The sequence below is a fragment of the Coffea arabica genome, chromosome 3c (assembly GCF_036785885.1).
Source record: "Coffea arabica cultivar ET-39 chromosome 3c, Coffea Arabica ET-39 HiFi, whole genome shotgun sequence".
NCBI lineage: Eukaryota > Viridiplantae > Streptophyta > Magnoliopsida > Gentianales > Rubiaceae > Coffea > Coffea arabica.
This window is the reverse complement of record NC_092314.1, coordinates 115915-133030: the sequence shown is the minus strand read 5'-3', so window position 1 is coordinate 133030 and position 17116 is coordinate 115915. Positions and strand designations below refer to the sequence as shown.

At 38.5% G+C, this 17116-nt stretch overlaps 2 protein-coding genes across 6 annotated transcripts; both read right to left on the bottom strand.

Annotated features, from left to right (window-relative positions):
* Positions 1-8: 8 nt before the first annotated feature.
* On the bottom strand, positions 9-6743 carry LOC113733820 (CBL-interacting serine/threonine-protein kinase 1-like). Of its 3 annotated transcripts, none has more exons than XM_072081576.1 (12): positions 6032-6743; positions 5037-5099; positions 2475-2546; positions 2246-2353; positions 2066-2146; positions 1792-1971; positions 1475-1699; positions 1274-1378; positions 1078-1194; positions 679-741; positions 517-591; positions 9-331 (listed from the first exon to the last, which is right to left on the bottom strand). In XM_072081576.1, exons 1-12 carry the CDS (start codon positions 6272-6274, stop codon positions 263-265), a joined length of 1401 nt encoding a protein of 466 aa, XP_071937677.1. In that variant the 5' UTR covers positions 6275-6743; the 3' UTR covers positions 9-262. The 3 variants fall into 3 exon arrangements, with proteins under 3 accessions (XP_071937677.1, XP_071937678.1, XP_071937679.1); XM_072081577.1 differs by having other exon boundaries at positions 1478-1699; XM_072081578.1 differs by lacking the exons at positions 5037-5099; positions 6032-6743 and adding an exon at positions 3545-3577.
* A 2769-nt stretch (positions 6744-9512) lies between these two features.
* Positions 9513-15806, bottom strand: LOC113733821 (proline-rich receptor-like protein kinase PERK8). Of its 3 annotated transcripts, XM_072081571.1 has the most exons (9): positions 15131-15790; positions 13734-14703; positions 12879-13307; positions 12512-12598; positions 12188-12258; positions 11938-12020; positions 10738-10885; positions 10148-10309; positions 9513-10036 (listed from the first exon to the last, which is right to left on the bottom strand). In XM_072081571.1, the coding sequence occupies exons 2-9, from the start codon at positions 14638-14640 to the stop codon at positions 9845-9847; spliced, it is 2079 nt and encodes a 692-aa protein (XP_071937672.1). In that variant the 5' UTR covers positions 14641-14703; positions 15131-15790; the 3' UTR covers positions 9513-9844. The 3 variants fall into 3 exon arrangements, 2 of the variants coding, with proteins under 2 accessions (XP_071937672.1, XP_071937673.1); XR_011841342.1 differs by lacking the exon at positions 9513-10036 and having other exon boundaries at positions 10171-10309; positions 11888-12020; positions 15131-15803; XM_072081572.1 differs by lacking the exons at positions 9513-10036; positions 10148-10309; positions 10738-10885 and adding an exon at positions 11610-11780 and having other exon boundaries at positions 11888-12020; positions 15131-15806.
* Positions 15807-17116: the final 1310 nt, after the last annotated feature.

Here is a 17116-nt window from a genome sequence, read left to right as displayed (position 1 = left end):
AGAGAAAATGGCATAGAAGGTATGTATATTTTCTTGGAAAATTATTTATCGTCCAAGCTTACAAACCTATTAATTTATCATGAAAGACTAAAATGAACTGGATCTACCGAAGCGCTATACAGTTTTAAAAGAATCATCTGCTAACATCTTATAATGAATCATTGGCAGAGGTAATACTACCACTGTATAATATACTTGTATGCATGTATACATCGACGTAGCATATAGCATCTCTATTCTCTAAGCTAAGCAGCAAGGGTACTCACAATTCAGCAGCCAAGCACTCTTGACTTGACGAGGCGCCCAAATCATTAGACAGCTTTTTGCACAACTGCACAAGTGATGGAAGTTAAATAAACATTGAGTATTTGTTTTTTTCCTTCTGTTTCTTGTTTTACCCAAGGAGGGTGCCCTTATATGTCGAGAAGCAGCGAAGGACGGGGTGTTTGGGGGGAGGAGGAGCCCCGGGGCGAAGGGGCAAATGGGGATGGGATATCGAATCTTGTTGAATCATACCTGTCTATAGACTGCAGGATCCCCATGATACTTCCGTAATTCAACAACATGCAGAGATGGGCTTATTTCAACGACCTGCCCCAATTTTAAATAAAGGTTAATGCTCAAAATTCTAGAGAGGCTATCCTAGGGTAAAATCATCCACACTCCATCATCACTTACTTCTGCTGCTATTGAGACGCTACCTGGGCCTTTGTCACCCTTGTGCTCTTGTATCGCTTTGAGCTGAACAAATTGACAATGCGCAAACCAAATTATCAGGTTATTAACATGCCACTTGCTGAATTAATCAATGCAACTCAATAGCCTATTTTATACCATGTTATGTTCTTCAACCCAAGTTATCTTACATTTTTGGCTGAATGCGGAATACGCAAATTATTTCCGGCTCAATTTCATTCATTTTCTCTTTTCTTATTTAGTATATTCTTCAGGGTCAAAAGAGTTTACCAATCTTAGTTTCTCAATAACAGATAATGACAGACCAATTTCCGAGGAAAAACATTTAAAATCCCACTTGGGATTCTCGGTGACCAAAAAATCAGTACAGAAAATACTGACCTTTCCATTCTTCTTGTGGACTTGAAATCCCATTTCTGTTACTGTCTGCTCAATCTTCTCAAGCAATTCTTTTAGAGAGTAAGTGGAAGTGAATCTTATCTTCCTATCCGAGACATCCTGAGGTTTGTAAAACCTTGAATAAAGAAATGTAAAAAGCAGAATGTGAAAGATGGCTCATGTCATTATACAAGCTTACTTCTTTCTCAAAAAAACCGGAAAGGTCTAGACAGGAAGACATTCCAATCAGCTCAAAGGCATTAATGAGGTGAGATGATTCTGGATCTTTTTCTGCTTCCGATGGCTGCAGCAAGAAAGGCTAATCAGGTTTCGGGACATTACTGGAGAGGAAGTACTTGTTGACAAATGCGATTAAGCAATGAATCATAGAAGTTCATACCACCTCATGCACTGATAAAACTGCATCATCTATGAATGCATTTTGTTTGTTGTCGTCATCATCATCATAAGGTATTGCAGAAGAGTAGTCTTGCTTGAACCACTCGTCCACTTTGATGTCTGCCATTGATATCCGAGTACAAGGATTTGGATCAAGTATTCTCTTAATTAGGTTTTGGGCTCCAGGTGATAGCCACTTGGGTATCTGAGCATCACCTTTGAAGATCTGTTTTATCACAAGAGGATTAGAGTCTAAGTTCCAAGGAGTTTAAAGAGTATTTAAGCATTCTGCAGCTTCAGGCAGTGAGAAGCATCAACCTTCTGATAAAGTACTGCAAGATTTCTGTCATCAAATGGGAGATATCCTGTGAGAATTACGTACAATATGACACCACATGACCAAGTGTCTGATGTGGCACCATCGTAACCTCTGTTAGAAAGAATTTCAGGGGCAACATAATTGGGACTTCCGCACGTTGTATGGAGCAATCCATCATCCTGATAATGGATAACAACAATCTCATCAATGGAAGAAATTAACAAAAACACATATGATTAGACAGCAGGCTTTGTGCTTTATGGCGCATCATACCCTAAAATGTTGGGGCAAGGCACTGAGGCCGAAGTCTGTTATCTTTACATTTCCTTTTGCGTCAACCAGCACGTTTTCCAGCTGCATTTCAGTATGGAGGACAAGAACATAAAAGTGAAAAGATGGAACCGAAACATTGATTCTTGAATGACGGAACGGTAAAAGCAAAAGATCCTTTACCTTGAGATCTCTGTGGAAAACGCCTTTGTTGTGGCAGTAACTGACGCCATCTATTAACTGCTGGAAGAGCTTCCTGCCTTGAGCCTCGGAGAGTTTCCCCTTGGATGCCTTCAGGTTTAAACCAAGAGTGCGGAGCATTCAGCAAAGCATCCGCATAAATGTTAATACTTGGGCTAAGTAATTAGAAGCAATTCCTTGCTGTTCAATGCACAATGCTAAAGCTACTTACTATTCGATCAAACAATTCGCCGCCGTCCACAAATTCTAGGACCATGTAAATTTTGGATTTGCTTGCTAGGACCTGGCATCCATTAAAGAAAAATTAGAATCTTGCTTTCATAATTGAACTACTCAAAAAAATTGAACTGCTTGTAACATGCATAGGGTGCACCTGTGAGAAATTTTCAACTCAAAATCACTCTTTTGTTTCTTTTTCTCTCCTGTTTTTGTCGTTAAAAGGGTGGTGAGAGCAATTAGCTTGAACATTCATAATTTAACTGCCAGAAACCTTCATAGTGTGCACATGTCAGAAATTTTCAACTCAAAACCATTTTTTCCTCCTGTTTTTTGTACTTGACGGATACAGGGAGGAATTAGCATATAAATGGGAATGCCTAGCCCATTATTCTTTTGGCTTAATTATAGCGGATTAACATTTCAGTCTACCTTATTCCTTTCCAACTCGAACTTGGGATTTATAAATCATAGGTCACAGGTAAAGTGTACTGTCAATTAAGTTGCACTTTATTGCTTAAACAGTTTAATTGTGTATGCTTGTGCAAATTTCAGTTGATGTATAACAGCACATAGAAGATGGAAAGGCACTATATTTAATACCAACTTATACAAGTTTACAAGGCTTCCTAGTGTTACTCTTGAATAAGCTTTTCACTAAGACTGCAAAACAAGTATACTTGACTCTGACATCTCAATTTGTAAACTTATTTGTTGATCTTAATGGGTTTATTTATATTACTTAGTCCAGCTTAAACTAGCTTTTCATCAATTGAATTCTAAGTTGAGCTTGAGTAATTTGATATTTTGACGTATAAATCTCAAAATTTACACTAACTGAGCGAGGACCGAGTGGAGCCGGGGACTTTAATCGACCCTAAATATTATTCGTGTCTTGTATGTTTGGTTCGCAACCAAGCTCATCTCAACTCTTAACTCTCAAGTGGAACCCAATTCAAGAGGAGACCAGCAGGCGCCCGTCTTATCAACCAAGCCAATTATAAGTCAAACGGTTCCAAAATGTAGGGGACCCGAAAGAAACCAAGGCTGCTGCTGAGCATTTACCCATTCTAGTTCGGTCATGTAATGTGGCCTTGTCTGCCCCAGGACTGCCTGGCAGGCCCGCGTCCAACCCAAATTGCTTCAGAAGTTATATTTTTCTTTCCTTTTAATTATGCTACCAACTAGGACCACAAACGAATTGAGTCGAATCGAATTTTAATATAATTGACTCGAATCTTAACTTAATTTTATAAGTTCAAACTCGACCTCAAATTCAAATCGAGTTGAGTTAGAACTCAAGTTTAAAAAAAATAAAACATAATTATTTTATTTTTTAAAAAATGAATAAAATAGCAATTTTTCTTAATAAATAATAAAATATTAAAAAGATATATGTAATTTCACTATTAAAATAAAAATTAATATATGTGCACATTTATATAATCGAGTCGACTCGCGTATTAATGAATTAAGTATCTTTGAGTTCGAATTCGAACTCGAACTCGACTCGAGTTCCATATTCACTAAACTGCACTAGAGTTGCTCGCGTCGAGCTTTGACTCGAAATATTTGCGATCGATTTGACTCGTTTGCAACCTACTGCCTACCAACCCCCGCCGAAGCCCCCCAATCGCTTTACCAATTTGTGGCCTGCAGTATTGTGGAAAAGCTTCGGGCGCTATAATGAAAAAAAAAATACTACCACCTCACTCTGCAAAAAAAAAAAAAAAAAAAAAAAAAAAAAAAAAAACTCTTAACTGAACATTAGTACTACTAAAGTACTACTGTCTTGAAAAATAAAAGTATTACTATCTAATGAGATTGAATTTAAAAAAATTTTTTTTTTTTTTTTTGGTTATTATGGAACTGAAGGTTGTAAAAATTGTTCGTAGATTGGTAAAACATTAGTATCAGTATGAGTTTGTTTTCGTTAGAGATAGATTTTGTAAAAGCTAACTATACAAAGTAATTATTTGAAATGAGAACATAAGATGAGGTGAAATGACTCTGTAGAAGATTATCAGCACAATCCGATTGGGTTGGTCTGCACCGCCCCTGCCACCCAATGAAATTTCGGCAATCTATTAGTATATATTACTGGTGCATGTAGGAGCATAATTTACTTTCTAGTGAAATTTTTTGTTTTAATAACCAACTTCAAGTCGTCATACCCACTTCAAGGTTTAAAACTTCTAAGAGACGGTCCAAAGCAACATTCGATCATTATTTTAACAGGGCTTTAATCCACTCGGCCGCGAGGTAAAGCTTGAAGAAAATGGGATTGCGTCTATTCTATTCTTTTTTGCCTTCCCCTTCTATGGCTATGCAGCAAAAAATCTTCCAGATTATATCCCCGGGCGAACTCTTACTTAAAAGAAATACTACTAGTCTACTACTACATTATTACTCCGCCTTTCCAATTCAGATTTGAGAAATGAAAGGTATGATGTACGTGTAGACACGCGGTATATAGAATACTTACTATAAGAGTAATGCCAATTAGAACTAAGTGCAGCAGCAGTCACAAGTCGGGGAAAGATGGGGGCGTACGTACCTCGTGTAACCTGACCACGTTGGGATGTCTGAGAAGCTTTAAGGTCCCAATTTCCCTCTTTATCTGCAATTTCATTTCACAAACACCCATTTACTATGAATTGATACGACTCCTTACCACTTTCACTTTCTTTTACACATTATTGATTACTACTTATGAGCGAAGCTGTAGCAGATTCTTAAACACTGCAGCTCCAAATTCAAACCTCACTCAAGGAATTAATTGCTTCCTTTCTACCATTCTTTTCGATACTTGTAAGGAAGCAAAAGAGAGCGGGAACAATAGCTACTTGATCATAAAATACTTCCAAACTGCTTACTTTTAGTTTTAGGTAAGAATCCCTTCCCGCCCGAATGGGGGAAAAAAAAAAAAGAAAAGAAAAAGAAAGCAGCAGCAAACTTGTCGTAGCAGACATATCTTTGACAGAATTATTAAATTCAAAGAGGAGATGAGATGGAAAGGCTTCAAAGATGGAGCAAGCACATGGAGAGCTACATTCTATACCGCCGGTGCGTCACAATTAATTACGTGTCCCACTAATTTACGGTTCCAGGAGAATGAAGATTTAATTAGTCCTTTTGGTGGAGGAGGACCAAAAAAAAATTTTCTTTTCAAAAAAAAATTTTTTTTGGATGAACCAGCAGCAAGCAAAGAGGAGAAGAAGAGTTTGATAACTCAAAAAAGTATACCAGTAGCTAGCTGGGCGTTGACCGTGGGACGTACATGAGAATACAAAAATATGGTGCAAACTAATCAAGGAAAAACCAATAGTAGTAGTGAGATCAGGGTTGATGGATGGATTAGATGATGATCAGATTGATGAGACGAAGGGAACTGGGTGGCGGTATATGGGACGGAGGAGCAGTACAATAATACTGGTAATTAACAAAAAGGAACGAGCTGGAGGAGATGACAAGTCATCCCTCAGTTATACTCCAATATCTCAATGAGTACGTAGCAATAGCATAAACTAGTAGTTATATGAACATGTATACCTGATCGGTGATGTTGAGGTCAAAGATCCTGTGCTTCTCCAAGATCTTAATTGCAAAAGATTGGCCGGATTCCAGGTTTCTGGCGTACTTGACTTTTCCGAAATTGCCTTCTCCCAGGGTCCTTCCAACGTCGTATTTCCACAGTCGCATTGAATTCTTCTTCCTCTTGCTATTATTGTAATTATTGCTCCCCTTCTCCTCCTCCTCCTCCTTCCTACCGCCTCTAATTCCCAGGAGTACCATTAACTTGATTCACCACGCGACCTTTATTTATACCAGAGAGACCACCCGGTGGTATGAAATCTGATCAGCAGTACTGCCTCACCTGCACCAGCGATATATCAATCTCCTTAGACTAAACGCCGCTCAACAACTAGTCGGCGGAGTTGGGGGTTCTCGAGGAAGAGTCCGCTTTCAAGATAAAATAACACAAGCAAGTACTCCCGATTCTATTCTTCCGTTAGTACTATATCAAGCCTCTCTGCCCCTCTCTGGCTAGCCGCGGCTCCTTTTCGTATCGCAGTCGTAGTCCTAATATAATATGAGTGCAGAAAATGGATGTTCCTTCTTCCTTCCTTCAGATTCCCAACTTGTTGCTGACTGAACTGCGGTTTCTTCCCTCTTTCTCGCCTCTATTGCTGCCTCCTTCTTTTTTGATACTCCATCTCCATTCTCCACCATGTATGATTTTTTTTTTTTTTTATTAATTTCTGGTACGGCGTTATTGTTGTCTCACTTGGCTGTTGAGGGTCGGAAAGTGGGGTCCTCTTAGCCAAGTGTCTTAGAAGGAAGGAGAGAGCCAGGATATTTTTTAGCCAATCGTCAATATGTGTTAAAATAGGTGGTTGCATGATTACAATTCAAATATATATTTTTTGAGCCAATCGTCAATCCGACAAATGGAATGTACCACTACACACCCTTTAAATTTTATTTTATTGCAGATTCAGGGATTCATTTACAGGCTTGAAAACCGGTCTCAAGCCTTAACAGGTTCCAAGGCTCGAAATAAAACTCGTAAAAATGCTTGAAATTTTATGGTAAATTATCTAAAATCCTCAATTCCTTTTCAGTTTTTACAACATTACATTTTTTGTCATTTATGTATTTTATTGAGTAGACAGCACTTGTGGTAAATCACCTAAAACATAAACCCTTATTAGTCATTTTATAATTAAAATAAAAATGTAACATACATAATTTATCAATAATCAGGCTAAATGAGCACTTCGATTAGCAGAAATAACGGTTCGAATTCGATTTGGTATATCCAACGTACGAACTACTCGAGCTCAAGGTCGAACTCAGTCAAATCGAGTTCGAATTGAACATTTGACCAAGACGCTTGCGAGTTATTTATGAGCGACTCGACTCGCCGGCAGCTCTAATCATACCTACACTTCATGTTTCGTGAATTCGATTTTCATGATCACTACAGACAGGTCAGAACATGTTTTTAGGATTATAAGTTGTTTATAGAAATTCTTACGGATCGTCTACCGACACAATTTCTGGCATCGACAATGAAATTTGGACATACAATTTTTTGCGAGAAAAATGATCCATTCTTGTCTATCACATTGGCCTTCAACTCCAACTACTCTGTAAGCCGTAAGCGATGATGGTTCACACAATTTCTATACTGTTTTGGTTATTATGTTCATAATGACCAAAACATCCTTCCTTCCACGTGATATACGAGCTCCCCATACAGATTGTGTGGGTGGAGGTGCAGCACCTACCACATTCACATGGCCGACTAGGTGTGAGGTCATGCCCCCACTCTCGTGATTCAATTCAATTGTTGGCTCATCGATTATTGGTGCTCATCAGACAAAGCAATTTGTGGCCTCTCCCAGGACATGATTGGATTTAGTGAACAAAAAGAAAAGGTACAAATTAAGCAAACAAAAATGATTGGATGAGTACTAGTCTTCTACTACTACTACTATTATTGCTTTATTTCTTTTTTCTTTTGGAACTGTTGAGGTACAAAAGGCAAAAGGATTAGTAGTCGAGGAGTTGCCCACACGGAAGCGTAGTATGATCGGACCAACAACAACAACCATATATACTGTTAAAAGTCTCCTAAAGCTAAAAGTCTCCGAGACCTTCGCCTATTTCTATATTTCTATTCCATTCCACTTTGTCCACGTTTCCATATTTCGTTTCTTTGACCTCAGCCCTTCTTCTCGTCTCCTCGTTTCCATGTCGCCAAGTTTTATTGAGTAAGATTTTGTAAAACCAAGAGAGCAACATCTTCAACCTCGTGAGTCACCCTAATAAAAAAAAAAAAGTGTTCATTTAGACATGAGAAACTGCATGCATCTTTCTACAGTTGATCACGTTCATTAATACGCGGTGACACAACTGAGGAACTATTTTGGCTCAAGTAAGATGGTTGAGGGACTGGATTGACTCGTACTAAAGTTTATGAAAGGACTAAGTTATTATTTTGCTCTAATTTGTTACATAGAAAAGTTGGCAGAAAAAAATTACTAGAGTATGACTTTGTACGAAAAGGTACATAACATAAAAAAGATTAATCTTTTCTATGCTAAAAAGATTAGTATTTGGATGAACGATAGCTATATAAAATTTAAATTTAAAATTCAATTTTTTCACGTATCATGAATCCAACGATGATAGTATATGCACTATGTGAGCGTATACAAGACTTGCTCTGAAATAAAGCCCTTAACATTTGTTTTTCCTTTTTGTTGGCCAAAATGATTGATTGATATCAACGCTTTTTTGCCGGGGAAGATCAAGGGAGACGGGAGGGCAATTAGCACGCGACTCGAGGGAAAACTGGAAAAGAGGACAATCGTCTCGTCCTTGGCCTCTTTGAAGCTAAATGCTCCGGATATGGCATACCAGTACCACCTCTCGCTTCATTTCAGATGTTCAGCTGTCAGCAGGGCCCAACCGCAAGTTTTGCTTGCAGCTTCTTCTCTTCATAGAAAGAAACAGTAGCAGCACACACTCCAGATCAGATTCAATAATTGGGATGGCGTTGGGAGGACAAAGGAAAGAAAAAGGAGACGCAGATGCATGCCTGGGACATATTTCTTTTCTGGAATAGCAAGAAATGACGAAACAAGAAGACTTGTGCTCTAATAAAGTGGTGGTGGGCCGGAGATTGTGATCATTTCCTTTCTATTCGGCAAACAATAACAATAATATTTCAATCATGCATCAATCACGTCCAGAAGACCCAAAAAGAAAAAAAAAAGAAGAAGAGCATGATGAGCTCTCGGATAGATTTTATCTTCACTATCAAAATGGGATCCTTTTTAATTTTCTTACATGTACGACAATGAGCAGCTAGCTCTCCAAAGGCAAATTGTAACTGCAGAGGGCAAATGATTATAAACAAGGCTATGTTTGAATTGTAAATTATTTGAGATATTTTTATTGTAGTACTTTTTGTGATGTGATGTATGTGAGATAAAAAGATAATTGGGAAGATAAAAAGGTGTGTTGGAAATTGGAATGATGATGTAAACAAATAAATTTTGGCAAATAACCCTCTATCCAAACAAACACAAAAATAAAAAATGAAGCACAGAAATAGTTAAACAAAATGGATTGGACAATTGAGAATGAAGCACAGAAAGAATTGAGGTTAGGATGAATAGTTAGCCTTCTGAGTAAGTTGGTTCCGGATAAAGATCTGCCAAAACTTCTGCCGCAAGATTTATGATCAAGGACGACCCCTGCTGCTTTGTATATTCCTTGCAATGGAGGCATATACTTTCCCTACTCGTATCACATGGCTGTCAGCGAGTTACAATGCAGCCAGTTCCCCACTCAGCTCCTACAGCTGCTCTGGGAGTAGCCCAGGAAATCGGATGAACTGTATTCTTGACTGCCAAATGCCATTCTCTGAAACATTCTAATTTGTGCAGAATGTTCTCTTGCATCATATATTTGGCTTTGACCAGGTTTCATTCCATTCGTGATATCCGAAATCTCGCTTATGGAATCCAAAGCTCTGACCACCTAAGACGCACAAAAAAAAAAAAAAAAAAAAAAAATCATTGTGGGCAAGTATAACTGTTAAAAACTTATGTCTCATCATGGAAGCTACCCCGCAATTAATCACTCAGATACCTGACTCATCCTTGGCCTCTTTGAAGCTAAATGACGCACACATGCTGCAGCTGCTTCGATCATCCGGAACACTTCGCTTTCAACAAAGTTATTTCCAAGTCTAGGATCTACCAATCCATCAAAATTATCACTCTCAAGTGCATGACTGAGCAAAGGCCGAGCCTGTGAGTTGCAACAAGTAATTTGCGCTTAACTTAACGTGGAATATTCCAATCATACAACTTGGAGAATCAAGCATCTTAATAAGCTGAATCCAAGTATCATAAACATGCTAAGAAATAAGAAAGCAGAGAACAAGAATTTTGCATACAAAACAAAAGTGATGGGGCTAGTCATTAGTGCAGTCAGAATACTTGTCTTGCCCAAAAACATTAAAGAACAATTTTCTTCTTCATAAAATCTAAATATTGCAAATTTTTATATATGCTCATCAGTTTTCAAAGAAAATTAATACAGTTGTTTTATTTAACTGTCATTGCAATGTTAAGAAAATCAGCAACAAAGAAAAATTGGAAACATTGGTCTATACGAATTCATAGTCAAGGTACTGAGAAAATTCCAACGGCAACGCTAGTATTGAGAAAGTTTACCCATTCAACCAGGCTTTCATCTCCTAAAGGCTGAGATGCATCAACAGGCTTACGACCAGTAATAAGCTCCAACAGCACAACTCCAAATGAGAATACATCAGACTTTTCAGTCAACTTTCCAGTTGTCGCATATTCTGGAGCCATGTATCTGAATGAAGATTGCCCATGGAGATTTAAATATGAGAAACTTTATATATGCCTTACCCAAATAATGATGCCAAAATGTAACAGACTAGATTTTTTATCCGCACGAGCACAAATATTAAGGAATGCTAAATGTTCATGCCAAAATGAGTACAGTTTCTGAGCTGCGTTGTTATGCAGAAAAATTATGTGGCTACCCAATAATTCTAGGTTACGCCAGCTGGTTTGCTTATTTTTCCCTTGTTTGTCAGTTTCGTGTCTCTGCAACGATGACTACCAGTTTTTTGATACATGAACTTGAAAGTTATATTTGATTGAATTTTATAACTGTTGTATACCACAAATAACACAATTCTTTATTTTTGTGTATGTGCACTTTGCAAAGTTATAGAGCACAGTCTGCCATATGCTATAATTATCTTTATCTATTACCTACTCGGGATGGCAGTGGGTCAGATACCCTCAAAAATCTATTTTACCAAACCTAACCCACAAATAATCTTTTACCAAACCCTATAGGGTAACCCTACAGGTTTAACTCCCATTACCAAACTCTCTCACTCTCAGGTTCGGATTATCCATCAGGTATCCTCTACTCGCTAATCTAAATAATTCAGAAAAAGTGAATTAACTATCATCAAACTAAAATTAATACCTACATATTAAATTAACACATTATTTTAAATTTTAAACTTGGGTAGAAACATAATTAAATTTTAAACTTTGATAGAGCCTTAGAACCTGCATGGGAGGGATTCAACATTTTTATGAAGGGCTAGCTATGCAAAGAGTTTGGTTAAAGTTATATTTTATTGGACTACATACATGCATGCAAGGTTTTACCCTACCCGCTGCCTCCCTATTCCCTATGCATCCTTTGTGCTCTGATGCAGCCAGGTCTGTGGACCAATACCACTATTTCAGTCACACGGTGTAAAAAGACAATTGTTTGATGGTTTGTGTAGTATAAATTTACATTAAAACCAATCTTTGCAAAATGACATACTCATCCATTTCTTTGGGCAGCTAGCAAGAACAAGCATTTGAGTTACCCACCCAAAAGTTCCCATAACACGTGTTGACACATGTGTGCAGGCATCCAATTCCATTGCCAATTTTGCAAGCCCAAAATCAGCAACCTGTCAGATTAGGGGAATGCACATTAAAACTGTTATTGCTTGAAGATCAAGAAACATAACAAGTGATTGCGCTTCAGATCATAATATGCAATTTACAACTAAGATTGTTCTGTTACTTGAAGTAGTGAGTAAAGATATCAAGATGTTAATGGCAGAAATTTGCATACCCGTGCTTCAAAGTTGTCATCAAGAAGGATGTTTGCTGATTTAATATCACGGTGGATAATCCGGGGATTACCTGATAAGTACATGAAGTTTTAAAACACCAGACGAAGATATGCATTTTCCAAATGTAAAATTCTAAACTTGAAAATAGTTTTAAAATAGGACTGATCATGACTTGTCCTTCAATGCAAACTAAAGTGCCTAACAAATTATCAATGCACATGTTAGATGATTACCACTCGGCTACTATCTGTTTGCAGAGCCACAGACATTGGATAGTAACTGTAGTTGAAGAAAGAAACAACTTAACAGACAAAAGGACTCACAGTCTTCATGGAGATAAGCGATCCCACGAGCAGCACCAGTAGCAACCTTGGTCCGAGTGGCCCAATTCATGACTGGTCTACTTTCATCTGTATATCCGCAAAAGACCAGAATCAAAGCATGATCGTTAAGATCAAGAAAAGCTTAAGTTGGGGGAAATAGTGAGATACATGCTTCCTGTGCAATGAAAGAAACAAGAAAACAAATAACAGTGTCTTTTTTTTTTTTACATCTAGTTCAAAAGGATAACCAAAAGAAGTCATAAGACAACCGGCAGTCCTAATTAATCTAACCGTTAGTCTTGCAACCTAAAGGATCAAGACAATAAGAATGCAGCAATTAAAGAGTTCACATGAACTCACAACTTACAATGAAGATGATAATGGAGCGTGTTATTTGGTACATAGTCATATACAAGTATTCTTTGGCAGTCAGAGATACAGTAACCAACAAGTGAAACTAAATGTCGGTGGTGTATCCGGCTGATGATTTCAACCTCTGCTCTGAACTCACGTTCTCCTTGCCCTCCTCCAGCTTTTAGCTGTTTAACAGCGACTTCTCTACCATCCGCAAGAACTCCTTTATAAACACAACCAAACCCACCTTCACCCAAAAGATTGTTTTCAGAAAACCCTTTTGTTGCTGCAGCTAGTTCTTCATACGGGAACCATGACCTGGAGTTGCCTATACCCCCAGCTTCTGGAGAGTACATGAAATTGTTGCCGGAAGCACTTCCAGCTAGGTGAGCTGAATGCAGAGGAGAATGAACTGAATGCTGATTCCTAAGAAACGATGAATCTGGAAAGAACAAAAGAATAAGTACCAAAAATTATAGCATCATCTGATACAAGCACAAAAAGATTTTTGTTAATCAAACTTCACTAGAAAACCAGTGGAGTTGAAGCAGTAAAAAGTTAAAAAGACCATATCAGGGTGATGCTCTACAAAATGACTTACACCATTCTTTTTCATTACCTAACCACCATCTATTCATCAGAAGAAGACTTAACCAGCGGCGAATTCATAGGCCAGGTCATGTGGATGTCTATAAAGTGTTTCTGTTGATAAAATGGTCCACATCTGTAACAATCTTCTTTTCAAACGACAGAACAGAAAGACCTTCATGTTGTATCTATGTGGTCAACTTAATTATGCTCATGACTGGCTATAAGAAGATAAAAACACAAGATACAATAGATGGTCTAGTTGTTGTCGAAGTAATACCTGAATTTTGGGAGGAAGCATATGGAGAAGGCATTGTGTACCCAATGTTGAATGGGGCCCCCTTTTTCCTTTGCTTTCGTGCCAACCAGACACCAAGCACCACAAGACCAAATGCCAGAAAGCCCACAAATCCAATTGCCATGACAACTCCGCCCTTCATGCCCCCACCATTTCTGGATATTGTGACTGCAGTAATATTTGGACCACGTGTAGTAGATCTCGCAGTGGGTTTCTGAGGGGGAATTGCTGGTAAGGCTGAGCTAGTTGGAGCATCAGCTTGGGATGTATTATTCCGGGGGGCAGGGGGAGAAGGTGGAATAAGAGATGTAGTGATGGGAGGAGGAGACGCCACTGAAAGTGGAGGGTGATTTAACAAGGATGGAGCCTGGGAAGAAGCAAGTGGTGGTGGAAGAGGTAATGCAGGAGAGGGAGGGCTAGTGAGGGGTGACTTTATAGCGGGAGGAGGTGGAGAAACTGAGGTAGATGGTGATGGGACTGTAATTGGTAGAGGAGGAGAGGGTGAAAGAGCTGGAGAGGGAGGTGCTATGCCAAAGGGAGGGGAAGGTGATGCTTGTGGGGGAGGAGGGGGTGATAAGTTTACAGATGGAGGGGGGGTAGCAGGAGGTGGCACAGACGGAAGGGGAGGGAGGGACGGAGGAGGTAAGGAAGGGGAAGGGGGCGGTGTTGATAATGGTGGTGGTGATGATTGGGGTTGGGGAGGAGGGGCTGGAGGAGGGGAATGAGGAGGCGGACTGGAAGAGGTTGAAGGGGTAGAAGGAGGTGGAGCATCAGGAGTCGGATTAGGCTGCTGTGACACATTGGGAGGAGTAATGCCGGAAGCATTAGAAGGAGAAGTAGCTGGTGGGACTGCATTAGTAGGAGAAGAAGTTGGGGAAGTAGATGTCATCTGCCAAAGCCCAAACCGATTTTTTTTTTTTTTAATCTAAGAAGAGGTTTCTCACAGAGTAGCCTGCACAACGAATACACGCAATGCAAAATTCAAGTCTTTGTCCTAAAACAAACAGAGTAGGAGTGCAATCGAGTAATGCAGAAATCAGCTACAGATTTCTTTCTACTTAAGTTCCTTGTAATGAGGAAGTGTATAAAGTGGAAATAAAGGGGAAAAAAAGGGGGCTATAAAGAAAGGGCAAAACGGATAAAACCGGTCCCTGCGTGAGTAATGAGTCCCGAGTCCTCCCCGGATTTGAGAAAGACTGAATTTTTGAGCCAACAAAGGCGGAAAAAAAAGAACAAATTCAAGCGAAGAACAATAGAGTAGCTCCGACTTCTAGAGGACCTAGACTAACAATACCAGCATCATTTATGATAATAAAAAAAAAAATGAGCGGAAAGCAAGTGCAATGCAGGCAGATCAGAAAATGAGAAGAGAAAGAAACCTGAGGGACGGAGACCGTATCCACTGTGTACCCAGATCAGCAAATGGCTTTGCTGGTGCGAGTGCCAGCCACCGTTGTGTTTCATCGACCAGACCACCCCAGCCCAGTTACGGGTTTAGGAAGCAGGAAAGGAAGGTGGAGAGGGAAGGAACGCCGAAAATTCTTGAGAAAAGCTTCTTTCAAAAAAAAATAAAGTACAGCAAAGAAAGTCAAACAACAGATGACCGCACAGAAACGTGTGTGCCACTTCAAAGAATCGTGTAGAGGGCGGGGATGGCCATGGAGAGAGAGAGGCATCCGGATCGTTACTAATAATATTTATTGAGAATAAAAAGAAGAAGAAGAAGAAGAAGAAGCGATACAACATGGCTCAGACTCGGAACATATCATCATTCGCGTTGTAGTAAGTAGCGTGCTCGTGTGTATATATTAAATATTAATTCGACCCACTCTTTACCGCGGACCTTCTTGTGCCAGACTACTGGGAGCAGGCAGTTTTCATTTTCATTTTCCCGTGACACAGAGAAAAGCGATCGAGAGACGAACACAGTAGTAATGTACTAGATTTGTACTAGTCAGGCATCCACTCCCAGTTCCAGAGACGAACACAGTAGTTACTACTAGATTTGGGCGGCGCCTTCCTCTTTTGCTTTTATTTTTTTGCCCCCTTTTTTGAGATAGGGAATTGTTTCCGTATCTCCGATTGTTGAGCCAGCCACAGTAGTAAATCAAAGATACGTAGGATACGTCAAAATCAATTTTGATGACCAACTCTGACTTGAGATTCTAGAAGAAACGATGAATATACAAATGTGGAATATGCATCAGGTCAGAGAGAGAGAGAGGTAATTTGTATCGGGTTCCTAGCTAGCTACAAATATATACATATTTTTCTAAAAGCACAAAATACCGTTCAGCTGAAAAGATGCTAGCTACTTTATGAATTGCTCGTCTAGAGGATATCCACATGCTCAAAGCTTTGCTTATGAATTGCTCATTTAGCTTGGCTGGCAATCAGTGTAATGATTTAGGTAGAAGAATTAGCATGTATGCTACTACTTTAGTACAAGATGAAGAATTAGCATGTATCTAAGTCCTCTGTATCGAATGACACAATTGTAAACCTCCGCATGGGCCGTTGCTCCAGTTGTATAGCTTGCTTTGATTTCAATACAAGTTCTAACGTTTCCGTTAAAAAAAAAAAAAAAAAAAAGATGCTAGCTACTTCATGCTCTTTCGCCAAAAAAAAAAAATATTAAAAGAAAATTACAAACTTTCGTTCAATAATCATTAGGTTAGGACTTAGGAGATAGATAAAATGTTATAAATACTAGTAATATCGGTCAATAAACAAGACCACCCATGCATCCATTCATGACCATGCGTATTCATACAAATAATAGTAATAATAATAATTTTAAAAAAAAAAAAGGATAGTACAACAAATTCCAGATCCAAAGTACCCTAAAAAATAAAAGGGATAATTGCAGAAACCTCCCCTGAGGTTTTTGACATTTGTACTTATCTCCCCTGTGGTTTGAAAAATTACACTAACCTCCCCTGAGGTTACTAATCCTTTGCAAATTCAGTCCAAACGATTAAAATATTGTTTTAGAGAGTGAAATTAGAATTTTTTACCAAATTTGTCATTTGTACTACATGTCCAATGCATGACAAAATACTACAAATCAATTAATAAGTAATAAACTTTAAGGAGTATAGTTTATTGGCAAATATGCATTACTTATTTAAAGTACCGACTCTTTATGGGTATTTTACTTTCAAACATTTAATTTAATACAAATATTTACACTCAAATGCATATTTGTATTTACTTTAAAATATTTAATTTTTGTTAAATACAAAAACTACCAATCTCTCTTCCGTAAAAATATTAATATAACATTTTTTCAATTCTAGTTACAAACATTTATGTATTTAACATAAATTAAATGATTCAAAATAAAATACCTATAAAGAGCCAAT

What these genes read in the sequence shown, in the direction of transcription:
- LOC113733820 (XM_072081576.1), bottom strand. Translation starts at nt 6,274, where the DNA reads ATGGTACTCCTGGGAATTAGAGGCGGTAGGAAGGAGGAGGAGGAGGAG. An exon ending in TTTTATCAGTGCATGAGGTG is followed by an intron (nt 1,379 to 1,474) that starts GTATGAACTTCT and finishes TTCTTGCTGCAG; the next exon opens with CCATCGGAAGCAGAAAAAGA. An exon ending in ATCCTGCAGTCTATAGACAG is followed by an intron (nt 332 to 516) that starts GTATGATTCAAC and finishes TCACTTGTGCAG; the next exon opens with TTGTGCAAAAAGCTGTCTAA.
- LOC113733821 (XM_072081571.1), bottom strand. Translation starts at nt 14,640, where the DNA reads ATGACATCTACTTCCCCAACTTCTTCTCCTACTAATGCAGTCCCACCA. An exon ending in CGCTTATCTCCATGAAGACT is followed by an intron (nt 12,259 to 12,511) that starts GTGAGTCCTTTT and finishes TGTACTTATCAG; the next exon opens with GTAATCCCCGGATTATCCAC. An exon ending in ATGACAACTTTGAAGCACGG is followed by an intron (nt 12,021 to 12,187) that starts GTATGCAAATTT and finishes CTAATCTGACAG; the next exon opens with GTTGCTGATTTTGGGCTTGC.